The 26,321-nt window shown below is 38.5% G+C and overlaps 1 protein-coding gene across 3 annotated transcripts in view; it reads right to left on the bottom strand.

The window, feature by feature from the left end:
* The window catches only part of LOC148031664 (phospholipase A1-Igamma1, chloroplastic-like), an 81,118-nt gene extending 57,529 nt beyond the window's left edge, over positions 1-23,589 (bottom strand). For 2 of the 3 annotated variants that reach the window (XM_087685781.1, XM_087685780.1), the window contains exon 1: positions 22,142-23,589. In XM_087685781.1, coding sequence (XP_087541907.1) covers positions 22,534-23,196 — 663 coding nt within the window. In that variant the 5' untranslated portion in view covers positions 23,197-23,589 and the 3' untranslated portion in view covers positions 22,142-22,533. Of the gene's footprint in view, positions 1-10,251; positions 10,356-22,141 lie in introns of those variants that run through there. The other variant, XM_087685782.1, reaches the window with a different exon arrangement.
* Positions 23,590-26,321: the final 2,732 nt, after the last annotated feature.

Genomic DNA, 26,321 nt, shown 5'->3' with positions numbered 1-26,321 from the left:
GGTAGTACTTTATACAAAGATAGAGGAACTGAGACTATTGTTGAATAAGTTGCACTTGCATGACCACCTAGCAAAGTGGTTAATCACTTTGTAGGAATTTGACTATAAAATTAGGAGTAAGCTGCTGAAGTTGCAAGGCATGGTTGAATGTCTTGTGGATTTCAGGAAGCTGAAGGAAGTCTTGGTTGAAGATAGTGACCTCGAGGGTCTATTTAAAATTGATACGCTCTCCATTTGATCCTAATATGCTACCATAATGTACTATCTATCCACAAGAGATATTGAAGCTACTTTGTCAAAGGTTGAAAAGAGAAAAATTAGGCAATAAGCCTTGAAATTTACCTTGATTGTAGGAACACTAAATCGGAAAGGAGTCGATGATGTTTATGATCGATGTGTCATGCTTGATGAGGTTTTGTTTGTCTTGGAAGAGTGTGATGACTTTTCTCGTGGAGGGCCTTTTAAGAGCTGGATATTGGTAGTTGTCCATTTCCTAGGATGTATTTGCATATATTAGGAGATGTGAAACATCTACGAGACATGAAAATAGAGAGAATAGGAAGTGTTCACCGACTCTTACCATGGCTATACTACCATTTGAGAAGTGGAGCATTGATTTAGTTGAACCTATACAACACATGCTGACATTGATGATGGACCGCTTGGTTAGATGGGTCCACACGTCTACACTTAGCATGTCGGTGGTCATTATGACTCTCACATGGCCACTGACTCATTATTTATTATATTCAGGCTGTTACACCTATTAACAGCTGGCATAGTTATAGCGCCAGTCGACTAGTGTAGTCAGTTATGCATTGTTTGACTTAGTAGGCCACTTTCCTTTATGTTGTATCTTATCTATACTTTGTGTACATTGTAAAGAGTGTGGAAGAAGAAGAAGAAACCAACAAGAAAACGTTTTGGCCTCCATCTCTCTTCTTATCTCTTGAGTGAGCTTCTCCTTGTGCATTCTGTGTGTGTTCGACACAGCATCTTGAGCAAGTCCCCCCCACCACGTGATTCTTGACATGGTATCAGAGCCGTGCCACTGAGAGAGGCTGATTTTGAAGGCTGAAGTGAAAGAGAAGAAGCAAGGTTCGAGCAAGCAAGCCATGGATAAGAAGCTCTCCCATTCTTCCACTCTCTCTCTTGGATAGTGCCTGTGGAGGCACCGGAAGCAAGGTCAAGCAAAAATCTCAGATTGCAGTGAGATTTGGCGTGCGCGAAGAGTGCTGTGTATTCTATAGATATGCCCTTTAAGGCTTTTTCACAGTTATTTTGGGCATCTGAGGCCGTTTCAGGCCCCGTTTTAGACCCGCTAGGTTGTGGACAACAGTTTCAGGGTATACTGTGATTTCGGCTGTTTTGACCGAAAGTGGGTATGCAGGTTACAGATTGGGAATTTGTAATTCTTAAGGTGTTTGCAGGAAGCAAACATAAGGTTTATTTGCAAACATGTTGCAGATTGCATGTATTGTTGAGCAGACAGTGAAAAAGGCTGTCTGGTGTATTGCTGTGCACTACAAGTCGAGGGTTGTAGAAGATTTACTTGCTATTTGGTATTAGTTTTATGATAATGGCAGAGAACAGTGGAAGCCCCATCATTGAGAAGCTGAACAACTACCCTTCATGGAAGTTCCGTGTCACGAGCTTCCTTATTGGAAAAGGCCTCTACGAGTTTGTTTCAAGTGAAGAAAAGGAGCCGGAGGTGAGTGATCCTCCAACTGCAGAAGAGACAAAGGCAGGGAAGGAATGGAATGCAAAAGATAAAAAGGTCATGTATTGGTTGTCTGCAGTAATTGACAATAATATGCTGGGACATATTAGAAATGTAGAGAATTCATATGCAGCTTGGACCATACTTGAAAGTATATTTTCTATAAATACAAAGGCACGAAAGATTCAACTCAAGCAAGAGTTGAATACATTGAAGAAATGGAAGATGTCTATCAATGAGTATGCATTGAAGGTAAGGAGCATTGCAGATGCATTGGCAGCGATTGATGCAATGCCCGATGATGATGATTTGGTGTCGTCTACCTTGGGTGGACTTAACAATGAAAAGGCTTGGAAGTCTTTTGTAACTTCCGTATATGTCAGAAAGCCATTTCCAGATTTCGATGAGTTGGTCTTCCTTATGATCACTGAAGAGATCAACATGCAAAGTGAGACATCTGAAAGAAGTGGTGAACATGTCCAAGCTTTCTACTCCAGTTCAGGAAGGGGACGTGGCAGGTTCTCTTCAAGAGGCCATGGTACAGGACGTGGTAGTGACAACCAGCAAAACAGATTGAATCAACAATTTGGCGATATGCAGGTCTCAGGAGGTCATGGTAACTTTAGAGGCAAGGGGAGCTTTAAAGGAAGAGGTGGATGGCAGAACAGAGGTTCTAATAACTCTGGTATTGTGTGTCACTACTGTGGCAAAACAGGTCATATTGCAGCCCAATGTTATGCTAAGAAAGATGATATTCGCAGTGGTAAGTTGCAGCAAGAAAACTATGCATCCTCTTCACGACAGAATGAAGACAAAAATAAACGTCTTTTTGTTATGCAGCATATGTTGAATGCTATTACAGGAAAGGGAACACATGATGATGTTTGGTATGTTGATTCAGGTGCATCCAATCATATGACTAGTCATGCAGAATGGTTTGGAGAGATGCAAGATTTGCAAAATGCAGGTTATGTGCAGACGGGTGATGATTCATGCCACCCAATTTCACACATTGGAAAAGTTCCCTTGTCCTTGCATGATGGTAAGACAAAGAGTCTTTCAGATATATTACATGTGCCATCTATTACAAAGAACTTGGTGTCAGTCAGTCAAATGGTAGAGCAAGGGCTGCAAGTAAGATTTAATGCAAAGGGCTGCTTTGTAGAAGACTTCAATGGCAAGTGCAGGTTGGTAGCAAAGGGAAGTAGAGTTGGACGTATATTTACTGTGGATGCTAGAATTCCTACTATGAATGCTGCTATGTATGCTAAAGGAAAAGGTGTTGTTGCAAATATTGAAATTTGGCACAAACGCATTGGACATGCAAATGTACAAAGGCTGAAATTAATGCAGTCCAAAGGGTTGGTTACAGGTTTGCCTACATTTAGAGTTGTAGAATTTCATAAGGTATGCGAAGCATGTCAATTTGGTAAGCAGGCAAGATAACCCTTTTCACATGATAGAGATGTAAGCAGAAATATCCTTGATATTGTATATACAGACATTTGGGAGCCTACACAAAATGTATCTCTTGGAGGCAGTTCATACTTTGTCACATTCATTGATGATTGTTCTAGAAAGCTGTGGGTATATTTTATGAAGAAAAAGAGTGAAGCATTTGAGCACTTTAGAACTTTCAAGGCTGCAGTTGAAAGAGAAACAGGCTTGAAAGTAAAGTGCTTGAGGTTAGATGGAGGGGGAGAGTACCTCTCGAATGAGTTCAGTGATTTTCTAAGGTCTCATGGGATAAAGAGATAGTTCACATGCAGATATACCCCACAGAAAAATGGGGTTGCAGAAAGAAAAAACAGGCATATTGCAGAAGTTGCACGTGCCTTGATGGCTGAAAAGAATATGCCTAAGCATTTTTGGTCTGAGGCTGTTCATACTGCTGTTTATATTATGAATAGAACTCCCACAGCTGCTGTTCATGGTATGACCCTCGAAGAATATTTTACAGGTAAGAAGCCTGATGTCTCACACTTGAAAGTGTTTGGCTGCATTGCGTATGTTCATGTGCCAGATGAGTTGCAGAAGAAACTAGATCCAAAGGCTGAAAAGTGTGTCTTTGTTGGATACTCTTTAGAGCAGAAATGGTATCACTGTTATAACCCTATCACATGTAAGTTTAGAGTGAGCAGGGATGTCATCTTTGATTAAATGAGTAGTTGGTATGCATCTAGTGGCGATGCATTGGATGATGATGATGATCATGACACTCATGTGTAGGCTGAAAAGCAAGAATCACGAACTCTTAGTGGACCAGAGACATCATCTCGTAGTCCTTGGTCTGGGAGACTAAGGAGTACCTCTACATCTTCAAGCGCATCTAGTAGCACTACAGTTAAAGACAAAGGAAAGAATAAAGTGTCCGATGGCATTGATGCAGTTCTTGATGGAGACTCCAATGGCTCAAAGAGCTTAGATGATGAGCTTGGTATCCCTTCTGTCAAGACACCAGGTGTATAGAGAGCTCATAATAATGTAAAGGCTCCATTGAGTGATCTGGTGATACGCAGATCTAGCAGGGTCAGATACCTTGTTAAAAGATTTGGTTTTGAAGGTTATGCAACTGACCTTTATGCTTATATGGTGAAACTAGTTGAGGATGTTGAGCCCACATGTTTTGAGGAGGCTGCTGGTCATGCTCATTGGGATGCAGTAATGGATGAGGAGATGGCTGCATTAGAGGCCAATAAGACTTGGGATCTAGTATCATTGCCGAAGGGCAAGAAAGCTATTGGATGTAAGTGGGTTTATAAGATTAAGCGCAATGCAGATGGTTCTATTAGTAGGTACAAAGCTAGGCTGGTTGCAAAAGACTATGCCCGGACATATGGCATAGATTATGAAGAAACCTTCAATCCAATTGCTAGGATGGCAACTGTCAGATGTGTGATTGCTTTGGCAGCAGCCAAAGGTTGGAGGTTGCAGCAAATGGATGTGAAGAATGCCTTCTTGCATGGTGATTTGTAGGAAGAAGTGTATATGGATCAACCAGCAGGTTATGAAGATTTAGAGCATCCCACGTATGTGTGCAGGTTGAAGAAGGCGTTCTATGGGCTCAAGCAAGCACCTAGAGCATGGTCTGACAAGATCAGAGAGTATCTTGTCAATATTGGCTTTTATGTTTCTGATGATGATCACTCACTGTATATGAGAAAGGGAGATGCAGGTTTGTTCATCATAGTCATCTATGTGGATGACTTGATTATTACAGGTGATAGTGATAGTGGGTTTGTTGAAGTCAAGGAATTTTTGAAGAAGTTTGAAATGAAGGATTTAGGTGAGCTAAGGTACTTCCTTGGCATTGAGGTGTGCGGATACATGTTCTCTCTTGGTAGTGCAGCAATTTCTTGGAGCAGCAAAAAGCAATCTACAGTTGCTTTGTCGAGTATAGAGGCTGAGTATAGAGGTGCTGCTGTTGCAGCATGTGAGGTAGTATGGCTACAAAAGTTAATGGCTGATTTGGATGTGCAGGTGGAAGGTCTAGTTGTCATTTATTGTGACAACATGAGCAGTATACAGTTGGCTAGGAACCCTGTGTTCCATGCCAGGACAAAACATATTGAGGTACACTACCACTATGTGAGAGAGAAGGTACTAGCAGGTGAGATTGACTTGGTGTATGTCAGCACACAGGATCAGATAGCTGACATCTTCACGAAGGCATTGGGTACAGAGAAGCTTCAAAAGTTTCGAAGCTTACTTGGAGTTGCAGAGATGCAGTTGAGCTTAAGGGGGAGTGTTGAGATAACAAGCTCAACACATGTGGACATTGATGATGGACCGCCTGGTTAGATGGGTCCACACGCCTACACTTAGCATGTCAGTGGTGGTCATTATGACTCTCACATGGCCACTGACTCATTACTTATTATATTCAGGTTGTTACACCTATTTACAGCTGGCATAGTTATAGCGCCAGTCGACTAGTGTAGTCAATTATGCATTGTTTGACTTAGTAGGCCACTTTCCTTTATGTTGTATCTTATCTATACTTTGTGTACATTGTAAAGAGTGTGGAAGAAGAAGAAGAACCCAGCAAGAAAACGTTTTGGCCTCCATATCTCTTCTTGTCTCTTGAGTGAGCTTCTCCTTGTGCATTCTGTGTGTGTTCGGCGCAGTATCTTGAGCAAGTCCCCCCCACCACGCGATTCTTGACACTATACATCCTTCATTAACTACACAAAAGCATTATATCATTGTGGTGACAGACTATTTCACTAAGTGGTCTAAAACCTATGCTACAATGAAGGATGATAACAAGGAAATGACTAGTTTTATTTTAGAGGAGATTATTTATCATTTTTGTCCATCTAAGGAGCTTGTGTCTAACCGTAGGACACATTTTTTGAATAAAGTATTTGAGACTTTGAAGAAATCTTTGAAGATTAAACATAATAAGACCATGCCTTACAACCTTAAGCTAACGGATAAGTAGAGAGTTACCCAATAAGCAATTTTTGAGGATTTTATTCAAGATTGTATCTAAAGATAAGCGTGATTGGGATAAGAAGTTGTATGTGGCTGTTTGGGATTATAATACGACATTCAAAAGAGCTACAAGCCATACCCCTTTTAAATTAGCATATGTGAAAGAGTGTTCTCTACATTTGGAGAATGAGCTGCCTATAGTGAGGTTTACTCTAAATCATTCTTTGAGTGAGGAGAAAGAATTGCAAGAAAAGATCACTTCCCTTGCACATCTTGATGAGACTCAATTGCAAGCCTTGTTACATCATGAAGTAGGAAAGGAGCTAGTGAAAATACGTCATGATCTTCATACTAAGAAGTATAAGTGTGGTAATAGTCCAATTGGTCCTATATTATGATGCTAGTTGTGAGCTCTTCCCAGGCAAGTTCAAGCCCAAATGGGATGATCCTTATAAGATTGTTCGGTAATGTCCCCATTACTTAGTTTACTTTAATGTGTTTATACATTCCAAAGAAAATTGAATACTAGCTCTAATTATGAAATCAACCCTCATTATGAAGATAATTATTCATGGCCCTAAAGAAAAAGAATTCAAAAGCACAAATCACGAATGATCCTACTAACGTGGAAGCAACAATTGGAGTTGCGAGCACAGGAGTCACTGATAGAGTCACGGGAGCGGATAACAACCCTTTACCATTACAGTGTGAGGGATCCCATTTTAAGGATATACCATCATGTAACCTTGGACACCCTTGAGATCTTTGATGTAGTGACATGCCACTTATTCCCCAACGATAGTGGAATTTCTTTGTAGACTCCCTAGCTAATTATGTCTTAGTTGAACATGTTTTTCTTAACTGTGGTCTTGAGGGCCTTTTACAATTGCCTCTTAATGCTAGTCCAAGGAAACTTTGGGGACTACTTTGCTAACATGTCCTATTTTGGACCGATAATGGTTAGTATGGTTTACAAGTTAATTGGTAGCAATTGACCATCTTCCTATTCTATCATGGATGCATCGGATCGTTCAACAACATATTCATAGGACATCCCTTACTATTTTTGTAGGGGTTGTTGGCTAATGAAATCATGAGGAATTTTTCAAGACGGATTTATTAAGAACGAACCTTGAAGAAATTAGTCAAGGATTTAGTTTAATTTAGAAGCTTTGATAAAAGATTTTAAGACCGAAAATATCTCTAAGTTGAAAAAACGGACTTCAATACTATGCAAAGTGTATTTGATCCATCTTCAATACTATGCAAAGTGTATTTATGTCAAGTACCTTGATAATTCAGTCTAAGTGAAGAGCGAGAGTAAGCCTACCTCTTGCCATAGTATTAATGCTCCCTAGTAAACATGCATAAGAAGGGACTCTAGTTGGCTATAATGGTTATTGATAAATAAGTTTCCATCAATGCATGTTATTAGCATCAATAAAATATTGTTGATAGTTAAAAAGATTTTTAGAGTCCCCAAAATCTAGATACCCTAGGGGAAGAGCTCACTGCGTGAATCTCAAAGTTTGATTGCTATGAGATTAATCATCACTTGAAAGTTGCATGAGTGTTTGAAGTCATAATTGCTTAAAGACATCAATCTTGTTTGTGATTTTCTAGATTAGATCATCCTGATTGAATTAAGTATTGAAACATATATAAATTGAGGAACCCTATACCTCCCCCAAGGATAGGTTTTGAATCCCCATACCAAGAGGGGATGTCTTTACAGCCGTGGAAGCATGAACTGACTTTGATGGCGAGAGGTCTCCCAAGAGGGATTGTTTCAAGTAGGAGGTGGCTAAGGTGCTAGGAGGGGCTCTAGCTAGTAAATCCTTTATGCACCTAGGAACTACTTGGTCCCATGTATGACCCAAGTTCTACTTGGGACACCTAAAAATGCTAGCTATGGGTGGATTTGATCTTGGTGACATGCAGATGCGTCGAATGAGACAGCATGTAAAATTGTAATGTTTCTATTGTATGGGTAGGAGAACACACATTATGAAACAGAATCAATAAATTTATTTTATTCTGATTATATCTCTGTGAGTAAATTACACAAATGAACAACTATGCAAAAAATGATTATTTTTAATTAATAAAGATGTTTTTATATATTTCACGTAATGTGGTAGGTAATTAGATAACTAAGAACTTCCATAGATGGAAGCAGGTATATGGATTCTCGACGAATCTAGTCCTATGGCATAGTGATCTCAGTTTGTGAAGAAGTTTTCCCAAAAACAAACACCAGGAAGAAACTCTAAGAAGGGCCGATTGGTTGACTTACCTAGGGTTTGGTCTCAGAACCCAAACTGTAAATTATCTTAAGGGAAAGGTACAGTGATTGCGCCAGAGCACTACGAGGGATTTCATAAATCCTTAGTTTGCTCTTGGAAAAAAGTGTTGTACTCCATGAACCAAGGGTAATGGCAGTCACTCCTTCCGGACAATAAGCCTCTCGAAGGACGCCTTCGGATGAGTTGGTTGTTGATAGATGACTATTAGGTTAATTAGAAACCTTTAGGTCGATCCTCCATGGGTAACGACAAGATGCTTTCCCTGCGGGGTAGACCTAGGGTTATAGAGCCGGACAAAATTCAATCATTCTGGTTAGAATACGGATGGCGACGGTTGGAAGGTAAACTCTAGGCGACTACTTAAATGTAACTCGTCATATAATAAAGACGGATATGTTACAAGTGTTATCAAAACCAAAATAAATCAAAAACTTAGAAATTGTAGCCTGAGACATGAGTTGTTTTCCCTTTCCCTTGCTGATATGTGTTTTTTAATATTGCCCAGAGAGACAAAGATTGTGAGAAATTCCTAGTCTTCTGAGTAAAGTTTACATCAGCAATTCATTCTGCGGATTATGGATGGAGAATGCAAGTAATGTGGATTCTAGATCACATCTGCAATCCTTCTACACTATACCGGGAAAGATGATGGATGATAAGCTGTGGATATTGTTATATCGACACAAGCTACCTTGCCTTCTTTAGACCGATTTGAAGAGAATAAGATGAATGGAAAACCTTAAAGTCTTCAAGGTTTATTTATTCCATGAAGCCAAAGTGAATTCAACTTTATTCACTAGATGTCGAGAGGTTAAACTAAATCGATGTATTTATGAGGAAGCGACAAAGGTCATCCTAGCGGACCGAATTATAGTTGTTGGTTGCTCTAAAAATTGTAACTACATCAAAGATGGACTTCTTGATCTTCCTTTAAAGTATCAATTTTTAGATATCCATTCTTTAAAGCCCAATTATTACTTAATGGATGTATCCAAATTCCATGCTTAGATTGTATTAAGGAGATTTTCTCTCCCAAATAACCAGCCATCCCAAAATAAACCATGTATTTTTTTCCTTTAGCAAAGGAAATTATTTTTTCTATCCATTGAATATGAAATTGGTTACCACTTTAGCAATTAATAATTCCGAGTCAGTAGATATATCTGAAATCCATGGTTACATTCCTTAAGTTAATTCGAAAAACTCTATCATGATGTAACCTTCTTTGAAAATTTAATATAAGGTATTTCTATCATTGTGAAATGATTTCTCTTTTTGAAAAGATACGAGCAAATTATATGGTAACATTTGTAGAGCTAACTAGAGAAAATATTACGATACCATAAGAAGCTATTCCTACCCTTAATGCTACTAAGATCCAAGAAAAGAAGTTCATGCTTAAGCAAATCAAACCACCTGAGTTTGATGGCCAAGGAAAAAATGTCGAGGTTGAAGCAGAAATATGGGTCAAGTCCCAAGAAGATTATTTCATTTGCTATTGGAATTATCCCAGCGAATCAAGCAATGATTGGCAAGTTAAAGCTAACAAGAGAAGCCAGAATTTGGTGAAAACAATGGTGTAAAGACAAAGGAATCTCTGAAGCATCTATTAGTTGGAATGCATTAAAGGATGCAGTGCAAGGCCGGTAACTCTGGCCAGCATACCGTAAGCAAAAGATGAATGAATTCTTTGGTCTAAAGAAACTTGGAATGACATTAGAAGCCTATTACTTGAAGTTTGTAACACTTCTCAATTATGCACCACCTATGGATATTTCACAACAAGTATCCAAGTTTTGCCGGATGATCCCTTGAGCATATGGCTTGAAGCAATGCATCCATCCGACCTCCAAGATGCATTGATAAGAGCAAGACTGATTGTAAAGGAACTCCTGTCCAAACCAAGAAACAATAAGCCTTGGAATAATAAGTTCCAAAATAAAAATATAACTAGGGGCTATGCAAAAAGAGCCCAATGTCAATTCCAATCTGCTAATAGCAAGAAGGCTAAGATGTCGATGGTAGAGAACTTTACTAGTGATAATAAGGATACTTTCTTTCAGGTACTATTATTATAACGAACCTGGCCACATCTAAAGGTGATGCCCAAAACTCAAACAAAAAAAATGCCAAAAAAAGTTTCGTAATGACCAAAGACTCGCAAAACCATAGCTAGAGGAAGAGTTTCTGGCATAACCCTCAAGGAAGTAGAAGATGATGAGGGTTCCACTTTGGAAACCGACATGGAGAGAGTGAGAATTCACGCCTCTCTCAACAAGAAGGGACCAAATCGATAGTTCTTAGTGATTCAAACACCATCAATCTATAATGGTAAACCCTTTAAAATTTTGATTGATTTTGGAATCACACATTCATTCATATCACCAAGGTGTGCTAGAAAACTAGTAAGGTGGAGTTTAATTTGGGTGGTAATCAGACCAACATGCAATTCTGAGTGATGAACCTGGGAACCTATAAGTGCCTGTTAGGAATTGACTAGTTAATTCCAAATGATTCTCAATATATTCATTGTGAAAAGGGCCATGTCACATTCTTGAATCTTGTAGGACAACAAGTGACCACACAAGGAGAAGCAGAAAAACCAAAGATTCAATTAGCAAAAGCTTCTCAAATCGCTAAAGGTTTAAGAAAAGGCTTACCTGTATACCTAATCAAATTAAATAAAATTGAATAGGATAAAGAAGCTGGAGATGAACCGTCATCCCTTAGGAAACATGCTGATGTATTTCTTGAAGAATTAACAAAACTTCCATCATAGAGAGAAGTCGACCACAAAATCAAACTAGTACTAGGAGCTGCACCAGTTGCAAAGAAACCATATTGAATGTCCATTCCGAAAGCCATAGAACTAAAGGAAAAACTCAAAAAAAATTTAAATCAAGGATACATTAGACCTACTAACTCACCCTAGGGAGCTCCAATGTTATTTCAAAAAAAGAAGGATGGGACTCTTCGTCTCTGCATTGATTATCGAGGGCTAAATTAGGTAACGATCAAGAATAAGTATCTGATTCCAAGAATCGATGAACTACTTGATCAACTACACGGAGCGAAGATTTTCTCCAAGATTGATCTTAGATTAGGGTATTGCCAAATCATAATCAAGCAAGAAGATATCCCAAAAACCGCTTTTAGCATAAGGTATGGATTACGAGTTTATCATAATGTCATTTGGATTAATAAATGCACCTGCTACCTTCAACAAATTAATGCCAGATATATTTAGACCTTATCTTGATGATCTCGTCCTTGTATTCTTTGACGGCATCTTAACATATTCCAAGGATGAAGGAAGTCACGAGTCACAACTGTGGACAGTTCTTGAGACAATGCGAACTCACAAGCTATATGCTAAGAAAAAGAAGTGTGTGTTCTTCAAGGAGCAAATCGAGTATTTAGGGTTTATAGATTCAACAAAGGGAATTTCAGTAGATCCAAGGTCAAGGATTTACAAGATTGGTCGCCTCCAACCACCGTAAGTGAAGTTCATAGCTTTTTGGGTTTAATAGGATGGTATCAAATCTTTATCAAGAATTATGCTTTGATCATTATACCCCTCATAGACCTACTCAAGAAGCAAGTTGCCATTAAATGGACCCAAGTTGAACAGTCTAGCTTGTCAAGCTTAGTCACAACCTTGATCCTCAAACTACCCAATTTTAGCAAAGAATTTGAAGTGGTGACCAATGCGAGTTCTCTTGCTTGGGGATGCGTACTTATGCACAAAGGATATCCAATAGCATATTCCTCCAAAAAATTAAAGAGTCACAAGAGAAATTATGCTACTCATGACCTAGAATTACTTGCAATTATCCACGCTCTTAAGTTATGGAGACATTATCTACTTAGGAAGAAATTCTCACTAGTAAATGACCATAAAAATCTTAAATGGATCTTCACTCAACCAGATCTAAATATGAGGCAACGTTTTTGGATCAAAGACTTGCAAGAGTATGATTTTGAGATCAAATATAGATCGGGCAAAGAGAATGTAATTGCAGATGCTTTAAGCCGCAAATAATTTCTCAATGCACTTATCTCAGAAGAACCTCTTAGAGCTAAAACACTAGCTACAATGATATCAATGCCTAGCAATTCCGTCATTGAGCTAGCCAATGAGAAGGTGAATAATGATCCCAAATATCAGCAAATGCTGAAAGAAACTCAGAATAAAGAACAAAATTCTAAGCTCAAGACAAAGTATCTTAACTTCTCTATTGACGAATGTCTTATTTACTTCACGAGAAGATTATATATTTCTTCAAGTCAAAAACTTAAGAAGAAGATACTATGGGAAGCTCATGATTTCCCATTTTTAGGACATCCTGGCTATGCCAAAACTCTCAATGCAATTAGGAAAATCTATCATTGGGAGAAACTCAAAAGTGGCATACTTAAATACAGAACCAAATCCTTGAGTTGCCAACGAATAAAAGGCGAACAAGTTAAGCTACCATGAAAGCTATAACCACTTGATATTCCTTAGATGAAATGGGAATCTGTTAGTATGGATTTTGTAGTTGGATTACCATCAGTTCAAGGAGGATACAACTCGATCATGGTAATTGTGGACACGTTGACTAAGGTTATCCACCTTATTCTAGTAAAAACCAATTACAAAGCCTCAAATCTTGCTAGGTTATTTGTCAAAGAAATCTTTAGACTTCATGGACTGCCAAAAAGAATTATCAGTGATCATGATTCTCTATTCACTTCACATTTTTGGAAGGGATTATTTGAAGCTCTTGGTACATATCTTTGTTTTAGTACAACTTATCACCCTCAAACAAATGGGAAGACCGAGCATATAAATTAGGTCATTGAAGACATACTTAAGGCATATTGTTACAAAGAACCTAGACGATGCATACAATATCTACCTTTGGTGGAATTTTCTTACAATGCGTCCTATCATCAGAGCATTCAAATGACCCCATTTCAAGCTTTATATGGGCAAGAATGTCTAACTCCGCTAAACTTCTTCGACCCTACCTTGAAGGTTGAAGCTTCTGAGAAGATTCTTGAAGAGATGGACAAACAAGTTAAAACCATCAAGCAAGATATACAAGCTACCAAGGATCGCAAGATATAGAAGCTGCAAATGATCGGCATAAAGCCTATGCTGACCTAGGGAGAAAATAGTGAATCTTCCAAGAAAGGAACAAGGTTTTCATCCGTGTACGCCCAAAGAGGAGTTCTTTATCCTTTAGAAAATTCAAGAAGATAAGCCCAAGATACTGTGGACCTTACAAAGTCATAAAGGCTCTTGGACCTAATGCTTATAAACTGCAACTTCCTCAAATCCTAAAAGTTCATGATGTATTCCATGTCAGTCTCTTGAAACCCTGTATGCCTAATCTTGATCATATTCTTGATGATCAAGAAGTTGTAATGTCGAGCCAAAGTTTACTTGAACTTCAACCTGCTAGAATCTTGGTTGTAAAAGAAAAAATCCTTAGGAATAGGACCCTTAGAGAATATCTCATCTACTGAAAGGATTATCCTGAAGAGGATGCCACTTGGATCGATGAGATAACCCTTATGAAAGAATACCCTCAATTTCTCTCGAGATGAGGACATCTTGATTTCTCTAAGGAGGGAAGAATCTAATGTCCCCATTACTTAATTTATTTTAATGTACGTATCCATTCCAAAGAAAATTGAATATTAGCTCTACTTATAAAATTGACCCTCATTATGAAGATAATTATTATTATTAATGAGGTATTATATGCCAGGTCATGGAAGAAAGACTTGGGAGACCCTCCCAAGACTAGCTTATTAAAACTATGTTTGTAGTATAGAACAACAAAAAATAACTAGCCTAGGGGATAGTCACTTGGCAGTTAAGTGCACTTGCGTGATAACACTACCAAGATGGGTGACCTCCCAAGAAGCTTTTCCTATAGGTTTGTGGGAGTTTCTCGCGCGTAGCCAACAGCGCCAATGAAGCCTTCGTAGCCTGTTTCCAAGTATTCCAAGGTCTATGCCTTGGTGGCTACCTTACAGTGATGGCCGGCCGACGACGTGCCACGTGGTGCTCACCCATATATTCATAATTTTTTATCTTCGTGCTGCAAAAATGGAGCTCCCTCTCTGACATCATCAATGATGTCATAAAAAAAACTAAAAGAAAGTGTTCTATCTTTGACAGTTATGATATCATCGAGAACCACAAAAAAAGCAAGCGTCCTCTCTTTTACTCCCCCCCAGCAAAACTAGAAATTGAGGGCTTGGGGATGACTAGAAGGAGGGACAAGAGAAATCTTGATGAGGAAGAGATGCTAATCAAGAAGGAGGAGACTCAATTCCATGAGACAAAGAGATATCATTTCATTCAACCCAAGGAAGGTGATATGCAAAAGGTCTCTCATCCTCTTCTACTCTAATCCAATAAGAGGATACTGAAGAAATTTATCGTATTCTATCAATTCAATTAAAATTCATACCTCTACTCTTGTCCCTATTCCGTCTACTAGAGAGAGAGAAGTATTGCTCTCCACGAGGCAAGAAGAACCATCCCTGAGGTCTACATCATTAAATTCCATAATAACCATCATCATCATTGAGAGTCTTACACCCTTGCTAACAGGTACTACTATCGTGTTCTTCTTCTTCTAGAAATCATATTTCCGTCATGGGCCCAAAGAAAAACAATTCAAAAGCACAAATCACGAATGACCATTCTAACGTGGAAGCAACAATTGGAGTTGCGAGCATGGGAGTCATTGATAGAGTCATGGGCACGGATAACAACCCTTTACCAATTTCGATACCACAAGTTTTCTAAAAATTTCTAACCAAATTCAATAGAAATAAGATAAGTCTCTTAAGAAATACTGCGATCTTAGAGTATTCACTTGGAAAATTATTAGAACATATTATAGGTTAGAAACTATTAGGGAAACTAGAAAATTCTAGAACTCAAGAGAAATCATGAGGAATGTTTCAAGACGAAATTATTAAAAACGAACCCTAAAGAAATTAGTCAAGGATTTGGTTTAATCTAGAAGATTTGATAGAAGATTTTAAGATCGAAAATATCTCTAAATTGAAGAAACGGACTTAAGGCCAAGAAACTTGGTTACAAGAATGCCATTATAAACCTTAAATTCAGAGGTTAGAGACCCCAAAATCTAGATATCCTAGGGGAAGAGCTCACTACGTGAATTTCAAAGGTCGATTGCTATGAGATTAATCATCACTTGAATGTTGCATGTGTTAGAAGTCATAATTGCTTGAATACATCAATTTTGTTTGTGATTTTCTAGATTAGATCCTGATTGAATTAAGTATTGAAATAAATATAAATTGAGGAGCCCTATACCTCCCCCAAGGATAGATGCTAAATCCCCATACCAAGAGGGGATGTTTTTACTGCTATAGAAGCATGGACCAACTCCAATGGTGAGAGGTCTCCCAACAAGGATCGTATTAAGTAGGAGGTGGTTAAGCTGCCACCAGGGGGGCTCTCGCTAGTAAATCCTTTACGCATGTAGGAACTACTCGGTCCCCTGTATGGCCCAAGTTCTACTTGGGGTACCTAAAAACGCTAGCTATAAGTGGATTTGATCTTGGTGACATGCAGATGCACTGGATGAGACAGCATGTGAAATTGAAAACTTTCTCTTATATGGGCAGGAGAATACACATTATGGAACATAATCAATGAATTTCTTTTATTCTGATTGTATGTCCGTAAGTAAATTATGCAAAAGAACAACTATGCATAAAATGATTTTTTTAAATTAATGAAGTTGTTTTTAAATGTTTCATGTAATGTGGTAGGTAATTAGATAACTAAGAACTTCCATAGAGGGAAGTGGGTGGATGGATTCCCAACGAATCTAGTCATATGGCAGGGTAGTCTTTGTTAGCGAGAGATTTTTCCAAAAATAAACACGAGGAAGAAACTCTAGGAAGGGCCGATTAGCTGACTTAGCTAGGGTTTGGTCTTAGAACCCGAACTGTAAATTATCTTGGGGAAAAGGTATGACAACTGTGCGAGAGTACTGCGAGGGATTTCATAAATCCTTAGTCTACTACTGGAAAAACGTGTTGTACTCCATGAACCAAGGGTAATGGCAATCACTCCTTCCAGACAAGAAGCCTCTAGAAGGACACCTGCAGATGTGAGCTAGTTGTTGATAGGTGGCTGCTAGGTTAATTAGGAACCTTCAGGTTGGTCCTTTGTGGATAACAGTAGGATGCTTCCCCTGTGGGGTAGACCTAGGATTATAGAGCCAAACAAAATACGATCATTCTGGTTAGAGTATCGATGGCGACGGCTAGAAGGTAAAACTTTGGGCGACTATTAAAACGTTACTCGTCACGTAATAAAGACCAGTACGTTACATATTTGTATAGGAATAAATGGTTCTATAGTCCTTTTAGTAGATTTACAAGGGGTATATTTCAAAACTAAATTAAATTTCGATAAATTGAAGATGTATTATGTATAGAGACTGACATCAGACTTGGTGCCTTTGCAGGTCCTTCAGGATCTAGCTTAAACTTGGAGAGGGTCCCAAGACCATTGGATTGAAAAAATCATTTATTATCTTGAGTGTCCATATTTAGAGCAATGTTATCACTAAGGCAAAGTGATCTGGTGGAGCAAGGGTTATCACATTATTAAGTGGCAAGACGTCTCTTTCATGTGGGATATTAATGTTTATTACTATCACTATCACTAGGTTCTTACTAGTGTCCCTATTGAGTTTAGTGAGAAAGGAGGGATCTAGCTATCTTACACCCCCTCTCTCGATTAGAATTTGGCTATCATTAGTACAAATAGGTTGATTGCCATGGTAGGTTATATCAATGAAGCATTGATTCATACATTACATTTCAATGGAGCTTCTCGTGAGGACCTGCTAAGTATACAAGTATAGGGATTGTCATAAAAGACCCCCATCGTTGAGTGATTTGAAAAATGAGAGTGTATCTAAGCACTGCTTTTATGAATAACATGGCGAAATACAAGGCCTTGCTTATGGGGTTGAATCTAGCCAAACGTGGTGTTACTCACTAGTTATTGGTGGAAGATGACTCATAGTTAGTGATCAACCAATTGAATGGAACCTATAGTGTGAGGGATTCCATTCTTAGGAAGTACTATTGTGTAACATTTGACACCCTTGAGATCATTGAGGCAATAACTTGCTAGCTGATTCCCCAAGAGTAGAATCACTTTACACACTCCCTTGCTAATTATGCCTTTGTTGAAAATGTATTTCTTAACTGTAGGCCTGAAGGGCTTTTATAATTACCTGTTGATGTTAGTACATGGCTAATATGGAGACTGATTGTTGCTGACATACCCTGTTTTGGTAACCAACGATTAGTATGGGTTATGCTAGGTAGCGATTGATTCTTTTTCTATTATTTCATGGACGCATTGGATCATTCAATGATATATTTGTCAAATATCCCTTACCATTTAAGTAGAAGGTTAGCTACTAATAATTTGATGCATTTAGTGTAGAGCCTAAATGGCCCATCCCCTTGGTCTCGTTTTGTGCTTCATTACGGTTTATGTGGGGACCAAGGGTTTATTTTTAGCAATCAGATGATGCTGAATGATGTACTGCATGGCTATATTTTGTTAGGCCAAGAGGAACCCTTGTTCTTGTAGAGAATTATTTTATTTTGTTAGGCCAAAAGAGCTCTTTGTTCTTATAGTGAAATGGTTTATTTCATTAGGCCAAGAGGGCTATTTATTTATTTGGTGCAAGTGAGGTTAATGGTTTTTATTTTAGTACTCTAGTAAATAGATTTGAGAAGCATATAGAGAGAGCCTCTTGCTATGCAGAAGCTTTTTGTGGCCAACTCTAGGTGATATCCTTCATTTACAAGTTCTTTCCCTTTATGTTCCTATACATATGTATGTACTTGGGGTATTTTTCTTTTGTTTGGGATTATTATCCCCGACATGAAGTCCTAATGTTAGGTTAGGTGTATTTGGGGAGGTTTGAGCAGTTGTCTATCTCTTGTAAAGACATTGTTTGGTACTCTAAGATTTGTTTTTAAGGGTAGTTCAAGTGATCCTGTCCTATGCACTTGTTGGGTGGTTGTTTCTAGGAATACCTATTAGTTCTGAGTCACCCAGGGAAGCTTGCCAAATAAAAGATAAAAAACAATAAATATATCTCAGATCTATAAGATACAAAGATGTTTATAAAGGGGTTCCAACCCCTAAGATAAGAAAATAAAGAAAGAAAAATCATAAGTGTAGATATTCATTGCCTTGTGAGGCTTGGTAGGTTCCTATGGGGTTGATATCTTGTCTTCTTGGGGTGGGCATTTAGCCAACAAAAAAATAAATAAGGATGGTTGGAGTGAAAAAAAAAGTGAGTAAAAGAAAAATGATTTAATGTCGCCTTGCGAGAGCTTGGTAGATACTTGGGTACTAAGAAAAGACCTGAGGCCGATGCCCTATTCTCCTTGGGTCACAATATGCATAACTCTCTCCTTTTTACACACCAACTATAAAATACTGAAGAAAAATAATGTGGTAAAATGAAAAGCTATATCATTTTCAATAGACTAGGTTTTAGAAGTCCTCGTCTAGTAAGAGTTCTTGCTCTGGTTGTCCTAGGTCAAGTAGGTAGGTTAAAGACCACCACTTAGGATGACTCCTTTGATAGTTCTTTTTAGTCGATATGTGTTGGAGTAGTTGATTAGCAACTCAGGTAAGTTACTCATGAATATGTGTGCATCACATAGGTTCAAAATAATGTATTTTTAAAATAAAAAATTTATACATTTTTTAACATATAAAAGGGTATAATATAAAGGGGTTATTTACTGATTGAATAGAAAAGGGTTTTGTTTTATTCAAGAAAAATTCATAGATAAGGATATTTCTAAATAGGCCTTGAAGGCACATGATGTAGAGGATATACATATAGTAACTTCCTAGAGGTAAGCAACTAGCTTTGGATATCTGTCAAACTATACTTGGCCTATCCATCGTGGATTTCATGCTTTGATTTTGTAAAGAGATAGTGTGTTTTTATATTGTTGTATATTATTATTTATAGTAGCTTGACACTCTTTATGGTTTCCATTTGTGTAGATCAGTTCATGGATTCAATGGGATAAGTTGCCCTATCCCGTGGTTGCCAATGAGAGCTAATTTGAAGTCAGCATTTAATGTGCAAAAATAGCATGAGAGTTGTAGTAGAGACATTTTTGGCAAAAAAGAAAATGGAGCTAGAGTTTTCCTAAATGCGTTTCGATGCCGAGAATCCAAAGCAAGTGTCTATTTGTTGATCGGATCAGTCAGTTTGACCCCCCATTAATGGCCATAAGGTTTAGTATTATGAAGCAACTATTCGATCCAAAAGCCGAAAAGCAAGTGATGGAAGCCAAGTAATAGATTTCAATGCCAAGAAGCCAGTTGTCCAATCAGATAACGAATCTAAGGTTGTTTGTCCCTCTGTCGGGTCAAAACCACATAGGATAGTGTGAACATGAAGGAATGAACCAGTGTTTTTCAAGTTTAAGTGGGAATGTTGATTTAAAGAAACAAAAAATCAAGAAATGATGTCGTGAGGAGGGAGGGGTAACAAAATTTTTTACATCCCATTTCTTTTTATTTTCGGCATTTTTGCAGCTCTGCGAATAAAGCTTTTTCATTGTGGCTATGGATTGCTACAATTATTTGCTCCAATTTGCTCGAGAATACACACAATTTGATGCAAGGAATACAAAGTTTAGAATTTAATCTCTCTCTCTCTCTCTCTCTCTCTCTCTCTCTCTCTCTCTCTCTCTCTCTCTCTCTCTCTCGCCATAAACGTGGCTCATATTGCTTGAGAAAGTGAGGGAGAATGGGTGCCCATTTATGATGAAATGTGAGGGATGGATTAAGGAAGTGCAAAGGAGACATGAATGAGACTGTAAAAAAGCATAAATGGCTTTTTTAAAAGAAATATAATATATGCGTATGCGGATTAAAGCGCAAGTGTATTTTATTTAACTTTTATGATGAATCTTTCATTCTTGTGATGGAAAGTGGTTGGAAATGGTTGAATATGCTTGAATATATCTAAAATCATAGAAGAATCCACAATTTTCAGAAATTCACATGATAAAAATTAAAATCGTAAAATCCACAATGCGAGATTAAATAGTAAAATGATAATTTCATGGATTTTTATGACTCCAATTGTGTTCTTATGGAGTGATACGAAATATGTTGTTGAATCACAATCCATATAAGCTACAAGATCTAAAAATAAAATAAAAATAGTAATTCATATTTAAATAAATCATAAAATTTGTAAAAAATAAAAATTCTAATGAAACAAATTAGTTTAAGAATGAAAGAAAATATTGAAAACTAGAGGAAGGTCTATGAGTATATAATGGTTATAAAGCATGAGGTTGCCCTTAGTCACACCCATTTGGGTGATAAAATAGTTGATTTAGAGGGTGTTTTTATGGAAAAATATTGTGAACTATAGAAAACACCTTATATAATAAATGAATACATACAAAAGTTAAAATGTTAAGAATTTTACATAAAAATATAAGTTTGTGCATTGAACTAAGCATATATGACTCGCTTTATTTAAGTTTAATGGGACAATAGCATGGATTAGTCCAGTATTGTTTCTGAGCAATGAAACACTATGTTAGAAAGGAAATCATTGAAAGAATATTTTATACATGACATGTTGGTTGATTTGTGACTAATTTGTTTGAGCATTATATAGTATTACACAGTGTATCTACATTTAAACATGGTATTAAAAGAAAATCTCTTGGATGCATGGCACTTGATTGCTAAAATAATTGACCAATGATGAGAGTGTGTGAGAATTCTCGAGCTGTAAGATAGAATGATTGTCGTTGGGGACTCTTATGTGAGGGAATAAAATTCTCTCCTGGAATGCTTTATCAAAATAGTGGATAATGTTATGATTATGTTTATATTTAGATGGCGCATCCTAGGGCTAATCCCCATGGTGTAGGAGAGTTGTAAGAGCCATAACACTCGGTTGGGGAGGAGCTCTTTGTGTATGTGATATGAGGTATTAGCCACCTTAATGTTTGGATACTCCCTCTATTGGAATTGGGATGGGAAATTTTGTAAGACTACGAATCGATACAAATACATGATTTATTTAGAGTAGTGTATAGCTTCTAGCTCCTAGCTATGAGGCCATGAGGATAGTTTGTTGAGTATAAGAGGCTTGGCTAGACCCCTAGAGCTTGTATCAAGCCCATTTTAAGTCCTAACAACTGCCATAATTGAATCTATTCAAGCATGGTTTAAAGGACCTAATTTTCACCTATTACTATTGGATTTTAAGATTGTTGCATAGCTTGAATATGATTTTTCCTTGGCCCTTAAAATGGCATATGCAGATGATTGGATAGCTATGTTAGTTAAGACTACAAACAAGCAAATTTTTGAGAGGAAAATCTTCATGGCCCAAAGTCAGAACCAAATTTTCTAGGTGTGGGAATACTCATCTTAGACTCAAGAAAGTTAAACTAGGCATCTTCTTCCTTTCTTCATTTCTCATCTATTTCTTTCAAGAAGTGAATCTCTTTAATGTGATTGTTTAACAAACATAATAATAGAAGCACATATAATGTGATTGCTTTCAATCCTTGTGTTTAGAGAAGTGTGATATGAGGGTACCCGCGCTATAGTTTTGTTCTGCCGAGGTGTTACTCGAGTTCCCTTTGGGGTAGCATCCACCTCCCGTTGGCATCCTTGTGCAGACCCTTGTTAAGCTCCTGCCACCAGGACGATGGAATCCCATACTCATCTAGGAGAAGGGCAGTGTGCTTGTTTACGAGAGCTGGGTCTCGGCCGTGGGGTATAAAACCTTGGTGGAGTTTGGGGCCGGTATAGCCGTCGATGAGGTGCAGGTACACCTCCAGGTTATGGATGAAGTGCGGGTTGTGGGTGGGCTTGAGGAAGGGCGAGCGTTGGTTGTCGAGGAGTACCTGGGTGCCGACGTCGAAGTAAGTCCAGGGTAGGGCATGGAGGACGGGAAGGCAGCCTGCCGCGTCAACTGATATTGAAGATTAGGACCTTGAAATGGTACGCTTGTTGCGGGGGCGGATATGACGCCGACGGGAGCCGCTGGTAAGCTGGACGGCGTGGAAGAAACGGGAGATGAGTGTCTCATTGACAAGGACGCCCGGGACCTTGGGGACGATGTCGCGCTGGTTGACAAAGCGGAGAATCTTGAGGTGGTTGAGCCTGCCACAGTGACGCTTGAAGGCAGCGTTGCCCACGCGGGGGCTGCCGAAGGTAATGGCGGTGATGGGAATCATAGTTGTTGTACTAATACCAGAGGCTGCTGGTATAGCCACATCTGGTCCACGTACTGTGAGGCCGGCGAGAGCCAGGTCGTAGGCGCTGACGGTGGCGAGAGCCCCCCCGAGGCTGTGGCCCATGATGGTGATGCTCAGCTCCTCCTCGTCCTTGTACTCCTCCAGCAGCCGCTGGATCTCTCCCCTCAATTGATCTCGGGCACTCACGTGCGTGAACGGCCACGAGCCCAGGTGCTCGGTGCGCTCATCTTTACTCGTCGACACGTACACACTGAGGAAGCCCTCCTCCACCTTGACGTCCTCCTCCACGTTGTCGACATGCAGAAAGTCATGGTCTGAGTCGAAGCTGTCGTAGCACACTTGCGTCAGCTCGCCATAGCGGATGACTTCCGCGCGCAAGGTATCGTTCATAGTCGGCTCGAGCAGGCCCTCCCAGTCCGAAGGGCCCTGGATCTTCCTCCAGATTGGGCCACCACTGGTCTATCTTCAAGTTGGCTGCGGGCGCGACTACTACTGAGCTCATCATCGCGAATCATGCTTCCCAACTGATGAGGGACGTGCATATCGCGGTTGGCGTTGCAATGAAGTTGATCTGTACTGGCTGGCTGCACGCCCTTTGTCATATTTGCGAGCACGCATGCGCACGCGAGAGAGAGAGAGAGAGAGAGAGAGAGAGAGAGAGAGAGAGGGATTTTGTTACTGTTATAATCGTGTACAATATCTTGAACACTGAGAGCAGATTCCTAGTCGAGAGAGTGTATATGCGAGAGAGAGAGAGAGAGAGAGAGAGATTATTTTGGAGTGACAAATTAAACATGCGATTCTCTCTCGATACCACCCCCCTTCGCTTTATATACGCTGCGAGCTCCGCCGTGAATAACTAGATGCCGTAACTCCGTCAACAATGGCTCGTTCCACCTTGACAGACGTAAGGTGCTGACCTCTTCTGGACGTGGTACAGTATATGAGGGACTCACCGGCTCTCGTGGTGGGCGCATGGTAGTCGCCACCAGTTCGCAGCCACTTCAAAATTGAGCTACGCCCACAACTTACAAAAAAACCACAATTTTCAAAATTGAGCAGAAGATCGTGGTGCCGTGCGGAAGCCACTACATACGGCGATTGATCTGGCGCCTCACCCGGCTGTCGATGGCTGTGATCTCCTTTCGTCGCCCTTTCCTTGGTCAGAACTCAGAAGCAAATCGCTGCCGTTGCTCCTGTCAACTGCCTAATGCGTGATATTCACTCCTTATCATCGTTGACTTTGTTATTTGAAACAAGTATGCATATTAATTTGGCTTCCTATATGGCAATATCAACTTTCTTAAGTCATCACAAACGCCTTTTACAAAGGTGAAGAGTTTATTTATTATTTTAATGTCAACGCTACAAATTCAGGTTTCCTAAGAATTTCGTGAGAGCTTATTATTTAATCTCAAGCTTACATCATTTTTGCATGTGTCACATGATATTCATGATCATGCATCAATTGGGAAGAGGGTGGTATCATTAGAAGTGCTTATTCCAAAAGTTGAATATTCGACTTGCAACATTTTTTAGCAAAATCAATGTACTATAGTTTATGTTTTCCCTACAACTTTTTCCAATGACCATGTCTCTTACGAGAGTGTACAAGAAATTAATGTCATATCAAAAGAATATATATTTTTTACTTCCAGCCATCCAAAGGAGCTCCTATTATCTATATGTGCACCTGTATACACAAACATGAATAGTACATAGGGTAGAGGTGCCAATAAAAAGTAGGAGTGTTGGCTAGGTGGCACTTTTAGAGCATGACAAGCCTTATTATATACTAAGGTAGACTAGTTGCATTAAGAAGCTTGTGAGTGGCGTGTTAGTTTTAGCAAAGTGTCTAGACTTTAAAGCACCCTCATGAGTTTGAGACTAGGTTTTTGGTCATACCATTGCTGTGTATGATGGATCAATGCTCTCTTGAATCACAGTGCCATCTATGATGGATAGATGTCCATTTTATCTTATCATGGATTGCACATTTTCTACCCTCATTGATTCATAACAAAGGTTTTGTGGAATGATGTCATGGCGATAGATCAAGTCCTCTCTCTCTCTCTCTCTCTCTACACACACACACACACACACACACACACACACGAAGTTCCATATATCATAACTAGAACAATTAAGGAGAGAAAGTTGCTCAGAATGAAGATTTATTGTACAAACTTGTATATATTCTTGGCCTTAAAATTCTAAAATTGTCAAATTCTTCATTATGGATAGATCTAACAATATGTAACCCTTAATGTCCGTGTGATTAGACATCTTTAAGAAATGGTTATACAAACTATAGTGATTCTATTATCATTTCTTGTAATAAGTGTATGCTATCATGTTGATTAGGGGACCTTTCATGGTTTAGAGGGGAGAAATATCCCTAGTTAGGTAGTACTATGTAGACTTTTTAAAAAATTATTATTTTTGAAAATGTATTGACTATTTCCCTTCTAAACTACAAAAACTAGCATGAGAAAATTTAAGGAAAAACTAGCATAGAGTATCAGTCTTGGGGGTTGCACCTCAAAAAGAGTAAGTGTACCACATGATTGTTAAAAAGTTTATTTGATCCAATATAATGTGGATAATTGATAGGATTATGCTTGTAAAAGGGTATTTTCAAATTGCAATTTAAGCGAAGGTGAGTTTCTTGAGTAAAGGGGTCATTTTAGTGCCTTCATATAACATCTAAGTACATGTAATTTTTAATATCATGTGAACACTTGTGATATACATGGGTTTCTATCAGTGCACCCCCCAAGTCATTAACATTAGTGTTGTAGAAAAAAAGCCAAAATCCTATATATTTGTATATCTTCTTAGAATATTCAATTCCCTTCACATACATATTGTACATGAGATTCCTTTCTAGAACTCGTTGTCAACAAAATAATATAGGAGCAAAATAAATGTACTAATTTTCCATTTGCTCAAGAATGTGCACTTTTCAAGGAGGTCATTGGACGTGTTTTACCAAAAGGACAGCTCAATTTGACAAATTCCTTAATAGCTTGATCAATACATTTTCTAACATTTCAAAATATCAATAAAAAATGCTTTGACATGTACTAAACTCATTCATAAAGGTATTTATATATTGGTTGAAGAAAAATTGTCAATGTTATTTTAACCACTTGTGTGGCTTTAATCCCATTTTATGACTCCCTTGGGTAAGTTACTCATGAATATATGTGTGCATCATGTGCGTTGGTTATATTTTATTTAGAAAAAATTCACAGATAAGGATATTTATAAATAGGCCTTGAATGTACGTGATGTAGAGGATATACATATAGTAACTTCCGCGAGATGACTCCCTAACAAGACTAGTGTCGATGCTCTAGCATATAATTCAATGCACTTATTCGATCAAAGAATACTTTAATTATAGTAATATGTATTTTACTTACAGAGCATGTATTATACATTAAAAAAATACACACACTTTGTGTAATGAATATCTCACATATCAGGCTTACTATAATCATATACATTTT

The sequence above is a fragment of the Lygodium microphyllum genome, chromosome 9, assembly GCF_053477565.2.
Source record: "Lygodium microphyllum isolate KBCC chromosome 9, Lygodium_microphyllum_v1.1.10, whole genome shotgun sequence".
NCBI classification, from domain to species: domain Eukaryota; kingdom Viridiplantae; phylum Streptophyta; class Polypodiopsida; order Schizaeales; family Lygodiaceae; genus Lygodium; species Lygodium microphyllum.
Note: the sequence above shows the minus strand (reverse complement) of the source record. Positions and strands in the feature narration are given on the sequence as shown.